At 47.7% G+C, this 18,793-nt stretch overlaps 1 protein-coding gene and 1 pseudogene across 2 annotated transcripts in view; both read right to left on the bottom strand.

Annotated features, from left to right (window-relative positions):
- The window catches only part of INTS3 (integrator complex subunit 3), a 49,794-nt gene extending 48,522 nt beyond the window's left edge, over positions 1-1,272 (bottom strand). The window contains exon 1 of one of the 2 annotated variants that reach the window (XM_010364754.2): positions 470-1,272. In XM_010364754.2, the coding sequence (XP_010363056.1) occupies positions 470-622 (153 nt within the window). In that variant the 5' untranslated portion in view covers positions 623-1,272. The remainder of the gene's footprint in view (positions 1-469) is intronic. The other variant, XM_010364755.2, reaches the window with a different exon arrangement.
- A 5,086-nt stretch (positions 1,273-6,358) lies between these two features.
- Positions 6,359-18,793, bottom strand: part of LOC104663537 — a 31,027-nt pseudogene continuing 18,592 nt past the window's right edge.

Genomic DNA, 18,793 nt, shown 5'->3' on the forward strand with positions numbered 1-18,793 from the left:
AGCAATTGGTTGTGTCTACATGAAGTCAATGACAGCATCTAACAGGAGGGTCCAAGGTCTACTGCCCGCTCTTATCAGCCCCCCAAACATCTACGCAAACGTACATTACATCTCAACTCAATATATTGACCTAAGTCTGAAACAGGGTTGATAGTAAAAATAGCTGTGGTGTGTACGTGGAAAGGAATATCAAAAATAAATTCGGTAAATCTGGATACTGTATCCCTTCCTTCACCAACACCCCCCACCCATTTTCATACTAGTGGCTGCTGTTACTATGACAACCTGTCCAGGAAGTTGGCCCACACTTCTTCCTTCAGGAGCAGGAAGCTGGAGCAGTGTTTGTGTTGCTTCAGAAAAAAACTTGAAAGCCTCCTCCCCCACCCTCCCTCGTCCCCCCACCCGGTATCCGCTCCAGTATCCCTCCAAAATCCAATTTCTTAACTCCCTTCCCTCCCCCCACACCTACCTCCTCTAACTCATCCTTGGCATCCAAACTGGTTGAAAGTAGCAGCCTCCCCCCTCCTGGGGCTCCTGCTCCCGCTCCTCCTCCTCCACCTCCCGCTGCTCCCGAAGCAGCTGCTGCTGCTGCTGCTGCCCCTTTTCCCTTCTGCAACTCCATGGCTGCAGCCAGGAGATGGGAAAAGGTCAGGGAGTGGATGGATGGAAAGTCCTAGATATCGGGAACTCTGGATTGCCAGGGACTGCGGGACAGGGGCACAGGTTGGGGGGGGGGGACAGCAAGGGCCCCTGTCCTCTCCACTCCTCTCTCCTCTCCAAAAGGCCGCGCCTGCGTTGGGGGCGAAGGCAGAGTCCTCTGGGTCCTGACTTTGGGGTGGCAGTGCTGAGGGAAAGCCGCTGGCTCCGAAGTACAGTGGGGTAAAAGCCTGTGCCCCTATGGGAAGGGTAGGAGAGGGTTCCGCCCCTGAAGAAGTGAACCCTAAGAGCGTCTGACCCTAAGAAAAGGAGGGAAAATCCTAAGTTTCTGCCTCTTTTCCCCGTTGGGGGTGAAAGAGGAGTCCTGCCCCTGAAGTAGGAGGTAGGAAACCTTCCTGGCTGATGCCCCAAGGCTTGGGAAGTGAAGCGCCTTTGGATCCGGCCCCTAGGGGGTGAGGGTGAGGCAATAAGCGCTATGGGAGGACAGGGAGGACCAGCGTCTCCCCACACCACACAGAGGCAGCCATGGTGGAAGGGCGGGGGGTGGGAAGGCGGAGTGCGAGGGCGAGGGCTAGGGAGGGGGAGAAATCCTCTAGGCCCGCGCCGGAAGTGAGCAGTCGTGGCCTCTGGCCTCCGCCAATAGCTGCTTCCGCGGTGGCACTGAGTCTCCAAGGGGTAGGAAGATCTCGGCGGCTGGCCTTTTCCCCGTCTGCCAATTGTGTTGAGGGAGAAGAGAGCCTGGTCTGATGGGCAACCAGCCTGCCCAATCGCTTCCCTCCTTTGCTCTCGGGTGGGGTGGGAGCGCGAGGCGATCAGGAAGGAGAGAGGCTGCGCTTGCGTGCGCTGACGCGCATGCGCGATGTCACCCTCCACCCTCTTCTTCTAGAATTTGGGTGGGTGCAGGAACCTGGGCAATATTCCTGCGTGGCTTTGAGAGATACGAACCCTGCAACGAAGTGGCAGGGTTGGGGAGGCAACGGTACCCCAACCCGTAGGCAGTCACAGAGCAAATGCCGTCGGATGGTATGAAGCCAGCTCCCAGAGCTAGGAGTGCATCACACAGGCAAGTGTGTGCACTCGCACAAGTGCAATTATCAGACTTTGCAAAAAAAGTGCATTGACCCTTACGCCGGGCGCGGTGGCTCACGCCTGTAATCCCAACACTTTGGGAGGCCGAGGTGGGCGGGTCACGAAGTCAGGAGATTGAGACTATCCTGGCCAATATGGTGAAACCCCGTCTCTACTAAGAATGCAAAAATTAGCCGGGCGTGGTGGCAGGCGCCTGTAGTCCCAGTTACTTGGGAGACTGAGGCAGGAGAATCGCTTGAACCCGGGAGGCGGAGGTTGCAGTAAGCCGAGATCGCGCCACTGCACTCCAGCCTGGGCGACAAGAGCAGAAACTCGTCTCAAAAAAAAAAAAAAAAGTGCATTGATCCACTTGTTCAAAACAAGTCGTTCAAGTCGTGCCAGCGCTAAGTCCAGCAAAAATGTTCCAAATGATAGAACCAACTTCATTTTTGTTTTGAGTATCTGGGACTGACCCATGTCACTGAAGTCACTGTACTTTCCACCCAGTTCAGAGTGTTGTTATGTGTTGCGAACCTAATGTAGCCTTGATTGTTTTGTAAGTCCATTTGTATTTCTTGGTTCTCCATTTGTGTGTCTCAGTGGCATTTTTTTTTTTCAAGAGCACTTTAGGATTATTTTTCGCAGATCCAAAGACAGATCAAATTTCGCTTTTTTTTTTTTTTCCAAAGACGGAGTCTCACTGTTTTCACCCAGGCTGGAGTGCAATGGCGTGATCTAGGCTCACCGCAAACTCCATCTCCCGGGTTCAAGCGATTCTCCTGCCTCGGCCTCCCTAGTAACTGGAATTACAGACACCCACCATCACGCCTGGTTAATTTTTTTTTTTTTTTTTTTTTTTTGAGACGGAGTCTCACTGTGTCGCCCAAGCTGAAGTGCAGTGGCGCGATCTCGGCTCACTGCAAGCTCCGCCTCCCAGGTTCACGCGGTTCTCCTGCCTCAGCCTCCCGAATAGCTGGGACTACAGGCGCCCACCACCATGCCCGGCTAATTTTTTTGTGTTTTGTTTTTTTGAGGCGGAGTCTCACTCTGTCGCCCAGGCTGGAGTGCAGGGGCACGATCTCCGCTCACTGCAAGCTCCGCCTCCCGGGTTCACGCCATTCTCCTGCCTCAGCCTGCAGAGTAGCTGGGACTACAGGCGCCCGCCACCGCGCCCGGCTAATTTTTTGTATTTTTAGTAGAGACGAAGTTTCACCGTGTTAGCCAGGATGGTCTGGATCTGTTGACCTCGTGATCCGCCCGCCCAGGGATTCCCAAAGTGCTGGGATTACAGGCGTAAGCCACCGCACCCGGCCAAATTTCGCTGTTTTTAAAGACTGCTTAAAAAAAAAATCCACAGGCTTGTCCTAGTGCAGTGGTGTTTACAACTCATTGATCACAACCAGTTACAGATTTCTTTGTTTCTTCTCCAGTCCCACTGCTTCACTTGGGTAGCCTTTAAAAAAAAAAAATCCGCATTCCTGCTTGTTTTACTTCCAGTAAAATAGAGACAAAGGTTGCCTGTGAGCTTTGAGAACATTATGTGACCTAACGGATGTGAGATCACATTTTAAATTGGAATACACTGCACAGATACTAGTTACCACTGCAGGCAATCCTATTTCTTTTTACACTTGTAGTGGCTTAACATTTTAACTCTATATGTGAATGTTCCTTTAAGTTGGCTCATTCATTCCTTTCTTTAATAGTAGGTGTAAGACCTTAGGGAAGTCATTTTGACTTTCTGTACATTAATTATCTGTAAAATAAGAGGTGGACTTGCTGATCTCTAAATACCTTTCTGGCACTGAAAGTCTGCAGTTCTATTGAGAATACCTTGGATTTCTTCTAGGTGCAAAACACTGCGTAGCCGCTGAAGAATGCAAACTCTTTGGGTGCGATGGCTCACGCCTGTAATCCCAGCACTTTGGGAGGCCAAGGCAGGGGGATCACTTGAGCCCAGGATTTGGAGACCAGCCTGGGCAACATAGGAAGACCCCCATCTCTACAAAAAAAATTTTTTTTAAAAAGAATAGAAACTCAAGTTATTACTATAACATTACTGTGTGTCATTGGAAATACATATATATGTAATAGGAAATACATAGGTGAAAAAAGAAGAGTAAAGGGTAGAACACTGTACTTCATGCTTCCATTTGTTTGTGTGTTTTTTAAAGTAGGAGCTGGGAGCCTGGTGTGGTGGCTCAAGCCTGTAATCCCGACACTTTGAGAGGCAGAGGCAGGAAGATCACTTGAAGCCAGAGGTTTGAGACTAGACTGGGCAACAAAGTGAGACCTTGTCTCTACAAAAAATAAAAACATTGGCAGGGTGAGGTGTCATGCACCTGTAGTCCCAGCTACTCAGGAGGCTGAGTCAGCAGGATCACTTTAGCTTAGGAGTTCAAAGCTGTAGTGAGCTATGATTGCACCACTGCATATCAGCCTAGGTGACAGAGTGAGGCTCTGTCTCTAATACACAAACACACACACACACATATGTATATATGTATATGTATGTGTGTATATATATAGAGAGAGAGAGTGAGAGAGAGAGCAGCTTAATTCCCCATCTTTAGTAGGTTATACATTTGTCAGGGCATAAGCTATAGTTCTTCTTATATACATATTAATAAAATGACAGTTGAGCCAGGTGCAGTGGCTCATGCCTATAATCCTACCATTTTGGGAGGCTGAGGCAGGTGGATCACTTGAGGTCAGGAGTTCGAGACCAGCCTGACCAACATGGAGAAACTCCGTCTACTAAAAATACAAAATTAGCCGGGGGTGGTGGCGCATTCTTGTCATCCCAGCTACTCAGGAAGATGAGCACCAGAATTGCTTGAACTCAGGAGGTAGAGGCTGCAATGAGCCAAGACTGCACCACTGCTCTCCAGCCTGGGCAACAGAGCAAGACCCTATCTCAAAAAAAAAAAAAAAACTTAAAATCATAAAGTCAAAATTGACAAGAAAATTTGGTTATTTCTTTTTTTTTTTTTTTTTTTTGAGACGGAGTCAAGCTCTCTCTCCCAGGCTGGAGTGCAGTGGCCGGATCTCAGCTCACTATAAGCTCCGACTCCCAGGTTTACGCCGTTCTCCTGCCTCAGCCTCCCGAGTAGCTGGGACTACAGGCGCCTGCCACGTCGCCCGGCTAGTTTTTTGTATTTTTTAGTAGAGACGGGGTTTCACCGTGTTAGCCAGGATGGTCTCGATCTCTGGACCTCGTGATCCGCCCATCTTGGCCTCCCAAAGTGCTGGGATTACAGGCTTGAGCCACCGCGCCCGGCCAGAAAATTTGGTTATTTCTGTGTTCTATAATAATTTAACATAACCAGAAATATAACTAATAACATATCAAGATATATCAGAATTTTAGGAATCTCATATAGTTTTGGAACACATTAATAACATATTCATAAACATATAACTTGGTTAAACAACTTTTTTTTTTTGAGATGGAGTCTTGCTCTGTTGCCCAGGCTGGAGTGCACAGTGGCGTGATCTCAGCTCACTGCAAGCTCTGCCTCCTGGGTTCACCTGCCTCAGCCTCTCGAGTAGCTGGGACTACAGGCACCCACTACCACGCTTGGCTAATTTTTTTGTATTTTTAGTAGAGACGGGGTTTCACCATGTTAGCCAGGGTGGTCTCGATCTCCTGACCTCATGATCCACCCACCTCAGCCTCCCAAAGTGCTGGGATTACAGGCGTGAGTCACCATGCCCAGCCTAAACATCATTTCTTACTCAATAATTTCTTATTTGTCATTACCTGATATGTAATTTAACATATCAGAAAACTTGTTTATTATCTCTCTTTTTGGATGCCACAGGGGCCCTCTATAACATCCCAAAGTAAGTTGTTTTGTTTGTTTGGTTTTTGAGACAGGGTCTCACTCTTTCACCCAGGCTGCAGTGTAGTGATATGATCTCAGCTCATTGCAGCCTCCACCTCCTGGGCTCAGTTGATCCTGCCACCTCAGCCTACAGAATAGCTGGGACTACACATATATACCACCACACCTGACTAATTTTTCTATTTTGCAGTAGAAACAGAGTCTTGCTGTGTTGCCCAGTCTGGAATGCAGTGACATGATCTCCACTCACTGCAACCTCCGCCTCTTGGGTTCAAGCAATTCTCATACTTCAGCCTCCCGGGTACCTGGGACCACAGGTGTGGGCCACCACACCCAGCTAATTTTTGTATCTTTTGTAAAGACGGGGTTTTGCCATGTTGACCAAGCTGGTCTCAAACTCCTGGCCTAAAGTGATCTGTTGACCTTAGCCTCTCAAAGTGCAGGGATTTCAGACGTGACCCACTGTGCCCAGCTGTTCATCATGCAGTTTCTATGCAGGCTGCTTCACCAATAAATGACACTCAACTTGTTTTAAATGCATGTGATTACAAAAAACTGTTCATACTGTTCATCAAAAAGTGGGTGGGATTTTCTATTGATATTTCAAACATGAAATCAATACAATCTATATTCTGAGTATCAATTTGAGTTGCACAGGTTAAGATGAGAACCCTTCACATAGTATTGAGGATGTGATGCAATCTGTACCTGAATTGACATTGTGTTTACGCAGACTTAGGCTGCCTTTTTGGGAAATATCTTCCATCCCTGAGAGATCAGCTACATCAAGATAGCTCATCAGCTAAATCACGTTGGTGAAAATACCTGCTAACCAAGCAGATTAATAAATTCAGGCTGGGTACGGTGGCTCACACCTGTAATCCCAACACTTTGGGAGGCTGAGGCGGGTGGATTACCTGAGGTTGGGAGTTCAAGACCAGCCTGACCAACATGGAGAAAACCTGTCTCTACTAAAAATACAAAAATTAGGCCGGGCACAGTGGCTCAAGCCTGTAATCCCAACACTTCGGGAGGCCGAGACGGATCACGAGGTAGGGAGATCAAGACCATCCTGGCTAACATGGTGAAACCCTGTCTCTACTGAAAAATACAAAAAAACTAGCCGAGCGAGGTGGCAGGCACCTGTAATCCCAGTTACTCGGGACGATGAGGCAGGAGAATGGCGTAAACCCGGGAGGCGGAGCTTGCAGTGAGCCGAGATCCGGCCACTGCACTCCAGCCTGGGCAACAGAGCGAGATTCCGTCTCAAAAAAAAAAAAATACAAAAATTAGCTGGGTGTGGTAGTGGGCGCCTGTACTCCTAGCTACTCGGGAGGCTGAGGTGGGAGAATCTCTTGAACCCAGGAAGTGGAGGTTGCAGTGAGCTGAAATCATGCCAATGCACTTCACCCTGAGCAAGAGAGTGAGACTTTGTCTCAAAATAATAACAATAATAATAATAATAATCTGTCCTATTGTCAGTTGATTTTCAGTGTGCCTTCAAGGCAGAAGGGAAAGTATTCCCTTGACCTCTACAGTACTTAGCCAAATTTTCACTAGGTCCAGCAAAACCTGAGAGTTCCAGTCACTACACATACTCGCCAACACTTAGTACTGTCAGTCTTTTCAATTGTAGCTATTCTAGAAAGTGTTTAGTGATATCTCATAGGTTGCTTTTTGAAATTTTAAAAGTCTGGGCCAGGCATGGTGGCTCATGCCTGTAATCTCAGCAATTTGAGAGACCAAGGAGGGCACATCACCTGAGTCCAGGAGTTCCAGACAAGCCTGGCCAAATTTTTTTTTGTTTGAGAGTTGGGGTGGCCAGGCGCAGTGGCTCACGCCTATAATCCCAACACTTCGGGAGGCCGAAGTGGGCAGATCACAAGGTCAGGAGTTTGAGACCAGCCTGGCCAACATGGTGAAACCCTGTCTCTACTAAAAGTACAAAAATTAGCTGGGCATGGTGGCGGGTGCTTGTAATCCCAGCTACCAGGAGGCTGAGGCAGGAGAATTGCTTGAAACCAGGAGGTGGAGGTTGCAGTGAGCTGAGATCACACCACTGCACTCCAGCCTGGGCAACAGAGAGAGACTCCGTCTCAAAAGAAAAAAAAAGAGTTGGGGTGGCTGGGCATGGTGGCTCACGCCTGTAATTCCAGCACTTTGGGAGGCCAAGGCGGGCAGATCACCTGAGGTCAGGAGTTTGAGACCAGCCTGGTCAACATGGTGAAACCCCATCTCTATTAAAAATTCAAAAATTAACCAGGGGTAGTGGTGCTTGCCTGTAATCCCAGCTACTTGGGAGGCTGAGGCAGGAGAATCGCTTGAACCTGGGAGGTGCAGGTTGCGGTGTGCCGAGATTGCACCATTGCACTCCATCCTGGGCAACAAGAGCGAAACTCCATCTCAAAAAAATAAAAAAATGAAATACATACATACATACAGAAGTACATAAATTCAAAGCAGGAACCCTCTCATCATCTTTGCTATCCACTAAGAGCCTCATACTTCAGAGCACCTTCTTGCAAGCTGCCGAATCAGTGAATGAACCTCATTTAATAAAGGTTTTTCAAGGCAAGCCAATAAGGCATAAAGCCATCTTCTCAAATCCAAAGTAAAGTCTCTTTCTCCAAACCAATTACTCAGATATTTCAAGATAGTAGCTACTGTTGTCTGATTCATTCTGCTAGCAATACTAACCAAGGGGAGAAAAACAATTTGTACATAATCAATTCCAGGACTTTCACGTGTAGCTGTCAGTGACCACACCAGCACATAAACTTCATCCAGACAAAATTTCTGCCAGCCTTCTTCATCTTTAGATTTTGGCATAGTTACATTATTATCCAACTGTAGTGATTTCCAGTGACTTCTATGTTTGTGCACATTCTGTCTTACGTTGAAAACAGTGCCACTTGATGTTGCCACTGAAGTGTTGGGGAATAACCTTCAGGGGCAGGTTGGCATCCTAAAAGAGAAACATTCACACCTTGCTTTCAACTTTTTTTTTTTTTTTTTTTGAGATGGAGTTTTGCTCTTGTCGCCCAGGCTGGAATGCAGTGGCGCGATCTCAGCTCACCGCAATCTCCGCCTCCTGGGTTCAAGTGATTCTCCTGCCTCAGCTTCCCGAGTAGCTGGGACTACAGGCGCCCACCAACATGCCTGGCTAGTTATTGTATTTTTAGTAGAGATGGAGTTTCACCATGTTGCCCAGGCTGGTTTTGAACTCACCTCAGGTGATCCGCCCGCCTTGGTCTCCCAAAGTGTTGGGATTACAGGCTTGATCCACCGTGCCTGTCCTTCCTTTTCTTTTCTTTTTTTTTTTTTTTTTGAGACGGAGTCTCGCTCTGTCGCCCGGGCTGGAGTGCAGTGGCCGGATCTCAGCTCACTGCAAGCTCCGCCTCCCGGGTTCACGCCATTCTCCTGCCTCAGCCTCCCGAGTAGCTGGGACTACAGGCGCCCGCCACCTCGCCCGGCTAGTTTTTTGTATTTTTTTAGTAGAGACGGGGTTTCACGGTGTTAGCCAGGATGGTCTCGATCTCCTGACCTCGTGATCCGCCCGTCTCGGCCTCCCAAAGTGCTGGGATTACAGGCTTGAGCCACCGCGCCCGGCCAGTTTTTTTGTTTTTGTTTTTGTTTTTGTTTTTTTTTTTTGAGACTCGCTCTGTCGCCCAGGCTGGAATGCAGTGGCCGGATCTCAGCTCACTGCAAGCTCCGCCTCCCGGGTTCACACCATTCTCCTGCCTCAGCCTACCGGGTAGCTGGGACTACAGGCGCCGCCGCCTCGCGCGGCTAGTTTTTTGTAGTTTTTAGCAGAGACGGGGTTTCACCGTGTTAGCCAGGATGGTCTCGATCTCCTGACCTCGTGATCCACCCGTCTCGGCCTCCCAAAGTGCTGGGATTACAGGCTTGAGCCACCGCGCCCGGTCTGTCCTTCCTTTTCAACTTCTTTGGGTCAGTTTGAGCTACCACAGCATCTGGACATTGAGCTGCTTTGGTCTGGACTTTCCTCAGGTATTCCTGAGGCATCCTCGGGGATAATGAGGGATGGAAACCTTCTGTCAGGTGGCAGAGCTCTACTGGCAGTAGCCGGGGTATCAACTCTTCCACTGCAGACTTGCTCGTACCCATGCCATGATTTTCAACCCAGCCAGTTCCCCACAGAATCTTTTTCTATTCCCTTTTTCTTCCCAACTTATGTATCCATTTAGTTTTATCTATATCTTTATTCCTTCCAATTGAAACAAACTTTAAGTAAGTTGTAAAATAGAAAAAATTATTTTTTTCTCAATGCTGTTACAACTTTCCTTGCCAAAAATATATCTTGCTTTTATTTATACACTTTGTATACAGAATTGTTTCTTTTATATCTAGTAGGTTTTTTGTTTGTTTGTTTGTTTGTTTTGAGATGGAGTCTCTGTCACCCAGGCTGGATTGCAGTGGCACCATCTCAGCTCACTGCAACCTCGGCCTCCGTGGTTGAACTCCTGGGCTGCAGTTATTCACTTGTGTTAGCCTCGCAAAATTACAGGCGTGAGTCATCACAATCAGCCCAATTTTTGTTTATTAAGAGATCTATCTAAATATATTTAAGTTTTCTATATTGTATATAAATAAGATGCCAAAGTATAAAACTTATGTTTAATAATTAATGTTTCAGTATTTTAACTTACTTAGAAATGACTCAGACATTTTGTGATTATCTGTTACTTAATTTAACAGAATATGACTTAATAATTTATTCTATTTTATTTTATTTTGGCCGGGCACAGTAGCTCACGCCTGTAATCCCAACACTTGGGAATCTGAGGCGGGCAGATCACTTGAGGTCGGGAGTTCGAGACCCCCCTGACCAACATGGAGAAACCACGTCTCTACTAAAAATACAAAATTAGCCGAGCATGGTGGCGCGTGCCTGTAATGCCAGCTACTCGGGAGGCTGAGGCAGGAGAATTGCTTGAACCCATGAGGTGAAGGTTGTGGTGAGCAGAGATCACACCATTGCACTCCAGCCTGGGCAACAAGAGCGAAATTCCATCTCAAAAAAAAAAAAATTTCACTATGTTGCTCAGGCTGGTCTTAAACACCCGGGCTCAAGTGATCCTCAGCTTCCAAAAGTACTGGGATTATAGGCATGAGACACCACACACAGCCTTTATTTTACTAACAAATTTAAAGCTAGTTTTATTTATAAAAAATTGTCACATAAACATAGCGCATATAGACATATAGGCAGACAAACAGAAGTACATCTTATAGCTTTCATAAAAAATTATCATTTGCTGGCTTTCAAACAGTTTTTCTTGCCATGTGTGATGGTGCATGCCTGTAATCCCAGCTACACAGGAGACTGAGGTGACAGCATTTAAGCCCAGGACTTTGAGACCATTCTGGACAACATAGTGAGGTACTATCTCAACAACAAAAAACATAAAACAAAAAACAAAAATAGACTGGGTGCAGTGGCTCATGCCTGTAATCCCATCACTTTGGGAGGCTGAGGAGGGCGGATCATTTGAGGTCAGGAGTTCAAGACCAGCCTGGCCACCACAATGAAACCCTGTCTCTACTAAAAATACAAAAATTACCCAGGCGTGATGGTGCGAGCCTGTAGTCCCAGCTACTCAGGAGGTAGAGGCAGGAGAATCGCTTGAACGCGGGAGGCGGAGATTGCAATGAGCTGAGATCACGCCATTGCACTCCAGCCTGGGCTACAGAGTGAGACTCTGTCTCAAAAAATTGCAAAAATAAAATAAATAAATAAATAGTTTTTCTTTTTGCCATTCAGACTATCAATCTTCTAATTACCTGTTTTATTACCCTAAGCAATTGTTAGCTAGGCAGTCCTAAATTTGCATGTCTGAAGGGATGAATCTTAGGTAAAACAAGGTAGAAAACTTAGATCTCAAAGGCACAGAGCTTAAACCAGGCCCACATATTGTACCATCATTTGCCCAAACCAAGGAAGAATGGGTAAAAGCCCAGTTAAGACAAGATGCCGAGCTGGGCAACAGAATGAAACTCTGTCTCAAAAGAAAAAACCAAAACAGGCCGGGCGCAGTGGCTCAAGTCTGTAATCCCAGCACTTTGGGAGGCCAAGACGGGCGGATCACGAGGTCCGGAGATCGAGACCATCCTGGCTAACACGGTGAAACCCCGTCTCTACTAAAAAAATACAAAAAACTAGCCGAGCGAGGTGGCAGGCACCTGTAGTCCCAGCTACTTGGGAGGCTGAGGCAAGAGAATGGCCTAAACCCGGGAGGCGGAGCTTGCAGTGAGCTGAGATCCGGCCACTGCACTCCAGCCTGGGCAACAGAGCGAGACTCCGTCTCAAGAAAAAAAAAAAGAAAAAGAAAAAACCAAAACAAAACAAAACACGAGGCCAAGGAAAAGCACCTTAAACAACGTTATAGCTTGTTATGTAAATTTTTTTTCTTTTCTTTTTTTTTTTTTGCCTATAGTTTCAGCTACTTGGGAGGCTGAGGCAGGATCACTTCAGCCCAAGAGTTCAAGGCTACAGTGAGCTGTAATTGCAGCACTACCCACCAGCCTGGGCAACAGAGCGATACTCCAATTCTTTATTTTTCCACAAAATCCAGATCCTGCACAACAGCAACTTTTTTTTTTTTTTCTGAGACACGGTCTTGTTCTGTCACACAGGCTGGAGTGCAGTGATACGATCACGGCTCACTGCAGCCTCGACATCACAGGCTCAAGTGATCAATTCTCCCACCTCAGCCTCCCAAGTTGCTGGGACTAAAGGCATGTACCACCATGCCAGGCTAATTTTTGTTTTTGTGTTTTTTTTTTTTTTTTTTTTTTTTTTTGAGACGGAGTCTCGCTCTGTCCCCCTGGCTGGAATGCAGTGGCGCGATCTCGGCTCACTGCAAGCTCCGCCTCCTGGGTTCATGCCATTCTCCTGCCTCAGCCTCCTGAGTAGCTGGGACTACAGGCGCCTGCCACCGCGCCCAGCTAATTTTTTGTATTTTTAGTAGAGACGGGGTTTCACCATGGTCTCGATCTCCTGACCTTGTGATCCGCCCGCCTCGGTCTCCCAAAGTGCTGGGATTACAGGCGTGAGCCACCGCGCCCGGCCAATTTTTGTATTTTTTGTAGAGATGGAGTTTCACAGTGGTGCCAAGGCTGGTCTCCAACTCCTGGGCTCAAGTGATCTGCGCAACTCGGCTTCCTGAAGTGGGATTACAAGTGTGACCCACCACACCTGGCCAACCGCACCTCCCTCTTTTTTTTTTGAGATGGAACTTCGCTCTTTGATCCAGGCTAGAGGGAAGTGGCACGATCTTGTCTCACTGCAACCTCCATCCCCTGGGTTCAAGCGATTCTCCTGTCTCAGACTCCAGAGTAGCTGGGAGTAGCTGGGATTATAGGTGCCCACTACCAAACCAGGCTAATTTTTGTATTTTTAGTAGAGACGGGATTTTGTCATGTTGCCAGGCTGGTCTTGAACTCCTGAACTCAGGTGATCCACCCGCCTCGGCCTCTCAAAGTGCTAGGATTACCACGTGAGCCACTGCGCCTGGTCAAACCCCAACTTTTTTTTTTTTTTTGAGACCACGTTTCATTCTTGCTGCCCAGGTTGCAGTACAGTGGCACAATCTCTGCTCACTGCAACCTCTGCCTCTCGGGTTCAAGCAATTCTCCTGCCTCATCGTCTCGAGTAGCTGGGATTACAGGCAAGCACCACCACCCCTGGTTAATTTTTGAATTTGTAGTAGAGATAGGGTTTCACCATGTTGACCAGGCTGGTCTCAAACTCCTGACCTCAGGTGATCTGCCCGCCTTGGCCTCCCAAAGTGCTGGAATTACAGGCGTGAGCCACCGTGCCCGGCCATCCCAACTCCTTTTTTTTTTTTGAGACAGAGTCTCGCTCTCTTGCTCAGGCTGGAGTGCAGTGGTGTGATCTCAGCTCACTGCAGCCTCCACCTCCCGGGTTCAAGCGATTCTCCTGCCTCAGCCTCCTGGTAGCTGGGATTACAAGCATCTGCCACCACGTCCGGCTAATTTTTGTACTTTTAGTAGAGACAGGGTTTCACCATGTTGGCCAGGCTGGTCTCAAACTCCTGACCTTGTGACCTGCCCACTTCGGCCTCCCGAAGTGTTGGGATTATAGGCATGAGCCACTGCACCTGGCCACCCCAACTCTCAAACAAAAAAAAATTTGGCCAGGCTTGTCTGGAACTCCTGGCCTCAGGTGATGTGCCCTCCTTGGTCTCTCAAATTGCTGAGATTACAGGCATGAGCCACCATGCCTGGCCCAGACTTTTAAAATTTCAAAAAGCAACCTATGAGATATCACTAAACACTTTCTAGAATAGCTACAATTGAAAAGACTGACAGTACTAAGTGTTGGCGAGTATGTGTAGTGACTGGAACTCTCAGGTTTTGCTGGACCTAGTGAAAATTTGGCTAAGTACTGTAGAGGTCAAGGGAATACTTTCCCTTCTGCCTCTGAAGGCACACTGAAAATCAACCAACAATAGGACAGATTATTATTATTATTATTATTATTATTACTATTATTGTTATTTTGAGACAAAGTCTCACTCTTTTGCTCAAGCTGAAGTGCAATGGCATGATCTCAGCTCACTGCAACCTCCACCTCCCAGGTTCAAGCGATTCTTCCATCTCAGCCTCCTGAGTAGCTAGGACTACAGGTGCCCACCATCATGCCCGGCTAATTTTTTGTATTTTTAGTAGAGACGGGGTTTCACCATGTTGGGCAGGCTGGTCTCAAACTCCTGACCTCAGGTTGTCTGTCCATCTTGGCCTCCCAAAGTGTTGGGATTACAGGCGTGGGCCACCACGCCCAGCTAAAAGGGCAGATTAATAGGAAAAAAAGATATACAGATTTTATTTTAAGGTACATAACAAGGGGGAATAGCAGGATAATTATTACCCAGTAAACCAGTGGGGGCCAGGTGTGATGGTTCAGGCCTGTAATCCCAGCACTTTTGGAGGTTGAGGCAGGCAGATCATCTGAAGCCAGGAGTTTGAGACCAGCCTGGCCAACGTTGCAAGACCCCCATCTCTACTAAGAATGCAGAAATTAGCCAGATGCGATAGCATGCGCCTGTAATCCCAGCTACTCAGGAGGCTGAGGCAGGAGAATCACTTGAACCCAGGAAATGGAGGTTGCAGTGAGTCAAGATTGTGCCACTGCACTCCCACCTGGGTGACAGAGTGAGACTGTCTCAAAAAAAAAAAAAAAAAAAAAGGCCAGGCTCAGTGACTTGTGCCTGCAATCTCAGCACTTTGGGAGGCTGAGGCAGGAGGATCAACTGAGGTCAGGAGTTTGAGACCAATCTAGCCAACATGTGGAAACCCTGTCTCTACTAAAAATACAAAAATTAGCCAGACGTGGTGGCCTGCACCTGTAATCCCAGCTATTTGGGAGGCTGAGGCAGGAAAATTGCTTGAACTGAGGGGCAGAGGTTGCAGTGAGCCAAGATTGTGCCACTGTGCTCCACCCTGGGTGACAGAGAGACTGTGTCTCTAAATAAATAAATACAAACAAACCACTGGGGTACAGAAGTTTATATACTCTTCTTTATAGGGGAGGGGAGAGATGAGAATGTAGACAGTTCTTTTGAGGGGCAAAATGATTAGGGAGAAGGAATGGACATGGGAGACAGAAATTATCTCATAAATTATTCTCTTTGGAATTTGAATGGTCCCAGAGACAGGAATTATCTTGTGAAAAAGTCCCTCCAGGTGTGTTTGCATTCCTTAGTTTTCTTTTCTTTGGCATATGATGAAATTTCAAGGAAGTAACAGAAGGCAATTGTGTTTCTTTCTTTTTTTTTTTTAGACGAAGTCTCACTCTGTCATCCAGGCTGGGGTGCAGTGGCACGATCTCGGCTCACTGCAAGCTCTGCATCCCAGGTTCACACCATTCTCCTGTCTCAGCCTTCCGAGGAGCTGGGACTACAGGCGCCTGCCACTACGTCCGGTTAATTTTTTGTATTTTTTTTTTTTTTTTTAGTAGAGACAGGGTTTCATTGTGTTAGCCAGGATGGTCTTGATCTCCTGACCTCGTGATCCGCCCGCCTCAGCCTCCCAGAGTGCTGGGATTACAGGTGTGAGCCACTGTGCCTGGCCGGCAGTTGTGTTTCTTTTGGAAAGAAGCTTTCTTGGTCAGATCAGGAAATTCCAGAAAGAGTCCTTCCTTGAGCTTGGTGAAGGAACAAGACAAGGTTAGAGAGACCTTCATTGGGAGGCTTTTTTTTGTTTTGTTTTTTTGAGATGGACTCTCCCTCTGTCGTCCAGCCTGGAGTGCAGTGGCATGATCTCAGCTCATGGCAACCCCCGCCTCCCAGGTAAAAGCAATTCTACCACAGCTTCCCAAGCTAATTTTGTATTTTTAGTAGAGACGGGGTTTGACCACGTTGGCAAGTCTGGCCTCTAACGCCTGACCTCGTGATCCACCTGCAGAGGATCAAAGCATGTTTAAGGCCACAGCATGTTAAAGCACCAGTCTTTGGGGTATTACTTTTTGAACCCCAACAGTACATTGGTAAATTGTTGAGCAGTATCTACCAAAGCCAAACAATTGCCTATCCCATGATATTGCATTTATAAGTATATAGCTGAGAGAAATGAGTACATGTGGCTACTAAAAAGCATGTATAAGAATGGCTGGGTTGGCCGGGCGCGGTGGCTCAAGCCTGTAATCCCAGCACTTTGGGAGGCCGAGACGGGCGGATCACGAGGTCAGGAGATCGAGACCATCCTGGCTAATACGGTGAAACCCCGTCTCTACTAAAAAATACAAAAAACTAGCCGGGCGACGAGGCGGGCGCCTGTAGTCCCAGCTACTCGGGAGGCTGAGACAGGAGAATGGCGTGAACCCGGGAGGCGGAGCTTGCAGTGAGCTGAGATCCGGCCACTGCACTCCAGCCTGGGCGGCAGAGCAAGACTCCGTCTCAAAAAAAAAAAAAAAAAAAAAAAAAAAAAAAAGAATGGCTGGGTGTGATGGCTCCTACCTATAATCCCAGCACTTTGGGAGGCTAAGGCGGGAGGATTACTTGAGGCCAGGAGTTTGAGACCAGTCTGGATAACATAGTTTAACTGCCTTTGCAAAGATTATGCCTGTTTAGAGGAATCTAGCATGGCTGACTCTCTCTTGCTTCTAGCCTCACAGGCTAGCTATCTTTTCTTATTCCTAGGTATAGGCCAAGCTACCCATCAGAGGAATTTAGTGCATAGCTTAATTTTTTTTTTTTTTTTTTTTGAGACGGAGTCTCACTGCCGCCCAGGCTGGAGTGCAGTGGCCGGATCTCAGGTCACTGCAAGCTCCGCCTCCTGGGTTTAAGCCATTCTCCTGCCTCAGCCTCCCGAGTAGCTGGGACTACAGGTGCCCGCCACGTCGCCCGGCTAGTATTTTGTATTTTTTAGTAGAGACGGGGTTTCACCGTGTTAGCCAGGATGGTCTCGATCTCCTGACCTTGTGATCCGCCCGTCTCGGCCTCCCAAAGTGCTGGGATTACAGGCTTGAGCCACCGCGCCCGGCCCATAGCTTAATTTAAAAGCAAGGATGATAATAGTGCCTTCCTAAAACTAACCCCCTTCTTGCTCAGGGACTGAAAGCTGCCTTTATAAGACTAAAGAAAGTCCACAGGATTAGGATTATGGGAGTGACGTGAATTCTGCTAAAATGTAGGCATAGTTTCTATAATCCCTTACCGTTCAGGAGTCGTGGCCAGTGGTCTCAAGATGTGTGACTTCCCCAATTGCTCCTATAGATAACATCAGTATTGTAGAACCTAAGATTGGTCTTTTAAAATGTTTTCAGGGCAGGTGAGGTGGCTTACGCCTGTAATTCCAACACTTTAGGAGGCTTAGGTGGGCAGATCACCTGAGGGCAGTAGTTCAAGACCAGCCTGGCCCACATGGTGAAACCCTATCTCTACTAAAAATACAAAAATTAGCTGGGTGTGGTGGTGCATGCCTGTATTCCCAGCTCCTCAGGAGGCTGAAACAGAAGAATCGTTTGAACCCAGGAGGCAGAGTTTGCAGTGAGCTGAGATCGCGCCACTGCACTTCAGCCTGGGCCACAGAGCAAGACTCTGTCTCAAAAAAAAAAAAAAAAAAGAAAAAGTTTTTCAGACTTCTATTAGGGTGGTGCAAAAGAAAGGGTCAAAACTGCAGTTACTCTTGCACCAACCTAATATATTCTGGCAACTTACTGACCTTACCCAGACTTGTGACTCATGATATAACCAAATGTTCTTGTGCCCGTTCCCCACCACCCAGAGGCCGACGACTCAGCACACAAGGACATTTTTCCACACCCCTATGATTATATCCCCAACAAAATAGCAGCACGCATTCCCTAGTTCCCTGTCTACCAAACCGTCTTTGAAAAACCCTAACTTTGGGCCGGGCGCGGTGGCTCAAGCCTGTAATCCCAGCACTTTGGGAGGCCGAGACGGGCGGATCACGAGGTCAGGAGATCGAGACCATCCTGGCTAATACGGTGAAACCCCGTCTCTACTAAAAAATACAAAAAACTAGCCGGGCGACGAGGCGGGCGCCTGTAGTCCCAGCTACTCGGGAGGCTGAGACAGGAGAATGGCGTGAACCCGGGAGGCGGAGCTTGCAGTGAGCTGAGATCCGGCCACTGCACTCCAGCCTGGGCGACAGAGCAAGACAACGTCTCAAAAAAAAAAAAAAAAAGAAAAACCCTAAGTTTGATGATCACTTAAGGCCAGAGTTCAAGACCAGCCTAACCAACATGGCAAAACCCCATCTTTACTAAAAATACAAAAAATTAACCGGGCGTGGTGGCATGAGCTTCTAGTCCCAGTCACTCAGGATGCTGAGGAATGAGAATTGCTTAAACCAGGGAGGTGAAGGTTGCAGTGAGCCGAGATTGCATCGCTGCACTCCAGCCTGGGTGACAGAAAGAGACTGTCTCAAAAAGAAAAAAAGAAAGAAAGGAAAGAAGGAAAAAAGGAAGGGAAGGGCAGGAAAGGGAGAAAGAGAGAAAGAGGAAGGAAGGAAGGGAGGGAGGGAGGGAGGGAGGCGGTCATGGTGGCTCACGCCTATAATCCCAGCACTTTGGGAGGCCGAGGCAGCGGATCACCTGAAGTCAGGAATTCAAGACCAGCCTGACAAACATGGTGAAACCCCGTCTCTACTAAAAGTACAAAAATTAGCCGGGCATGGTGGCGTGCGCCTGTAATCCCAGCTACTCAGGAGGC

The sequence above is a fragment of the Rhinopithecus roxellana genome, chromosome 8 (genome assembly GCF_007565055.1).
Source record: "Rhinopithecus roxellana isolate Shanxi Qingling chromosome 8, ASM756505v1, whole genome shotgun sequence".
Lineage (NCBI taxonomy): Eukaryota > Metazoa > Chordata > Mammalia > Primates > Cercopithecidae > Rhinopithecus > Rhinopithecus roxellana.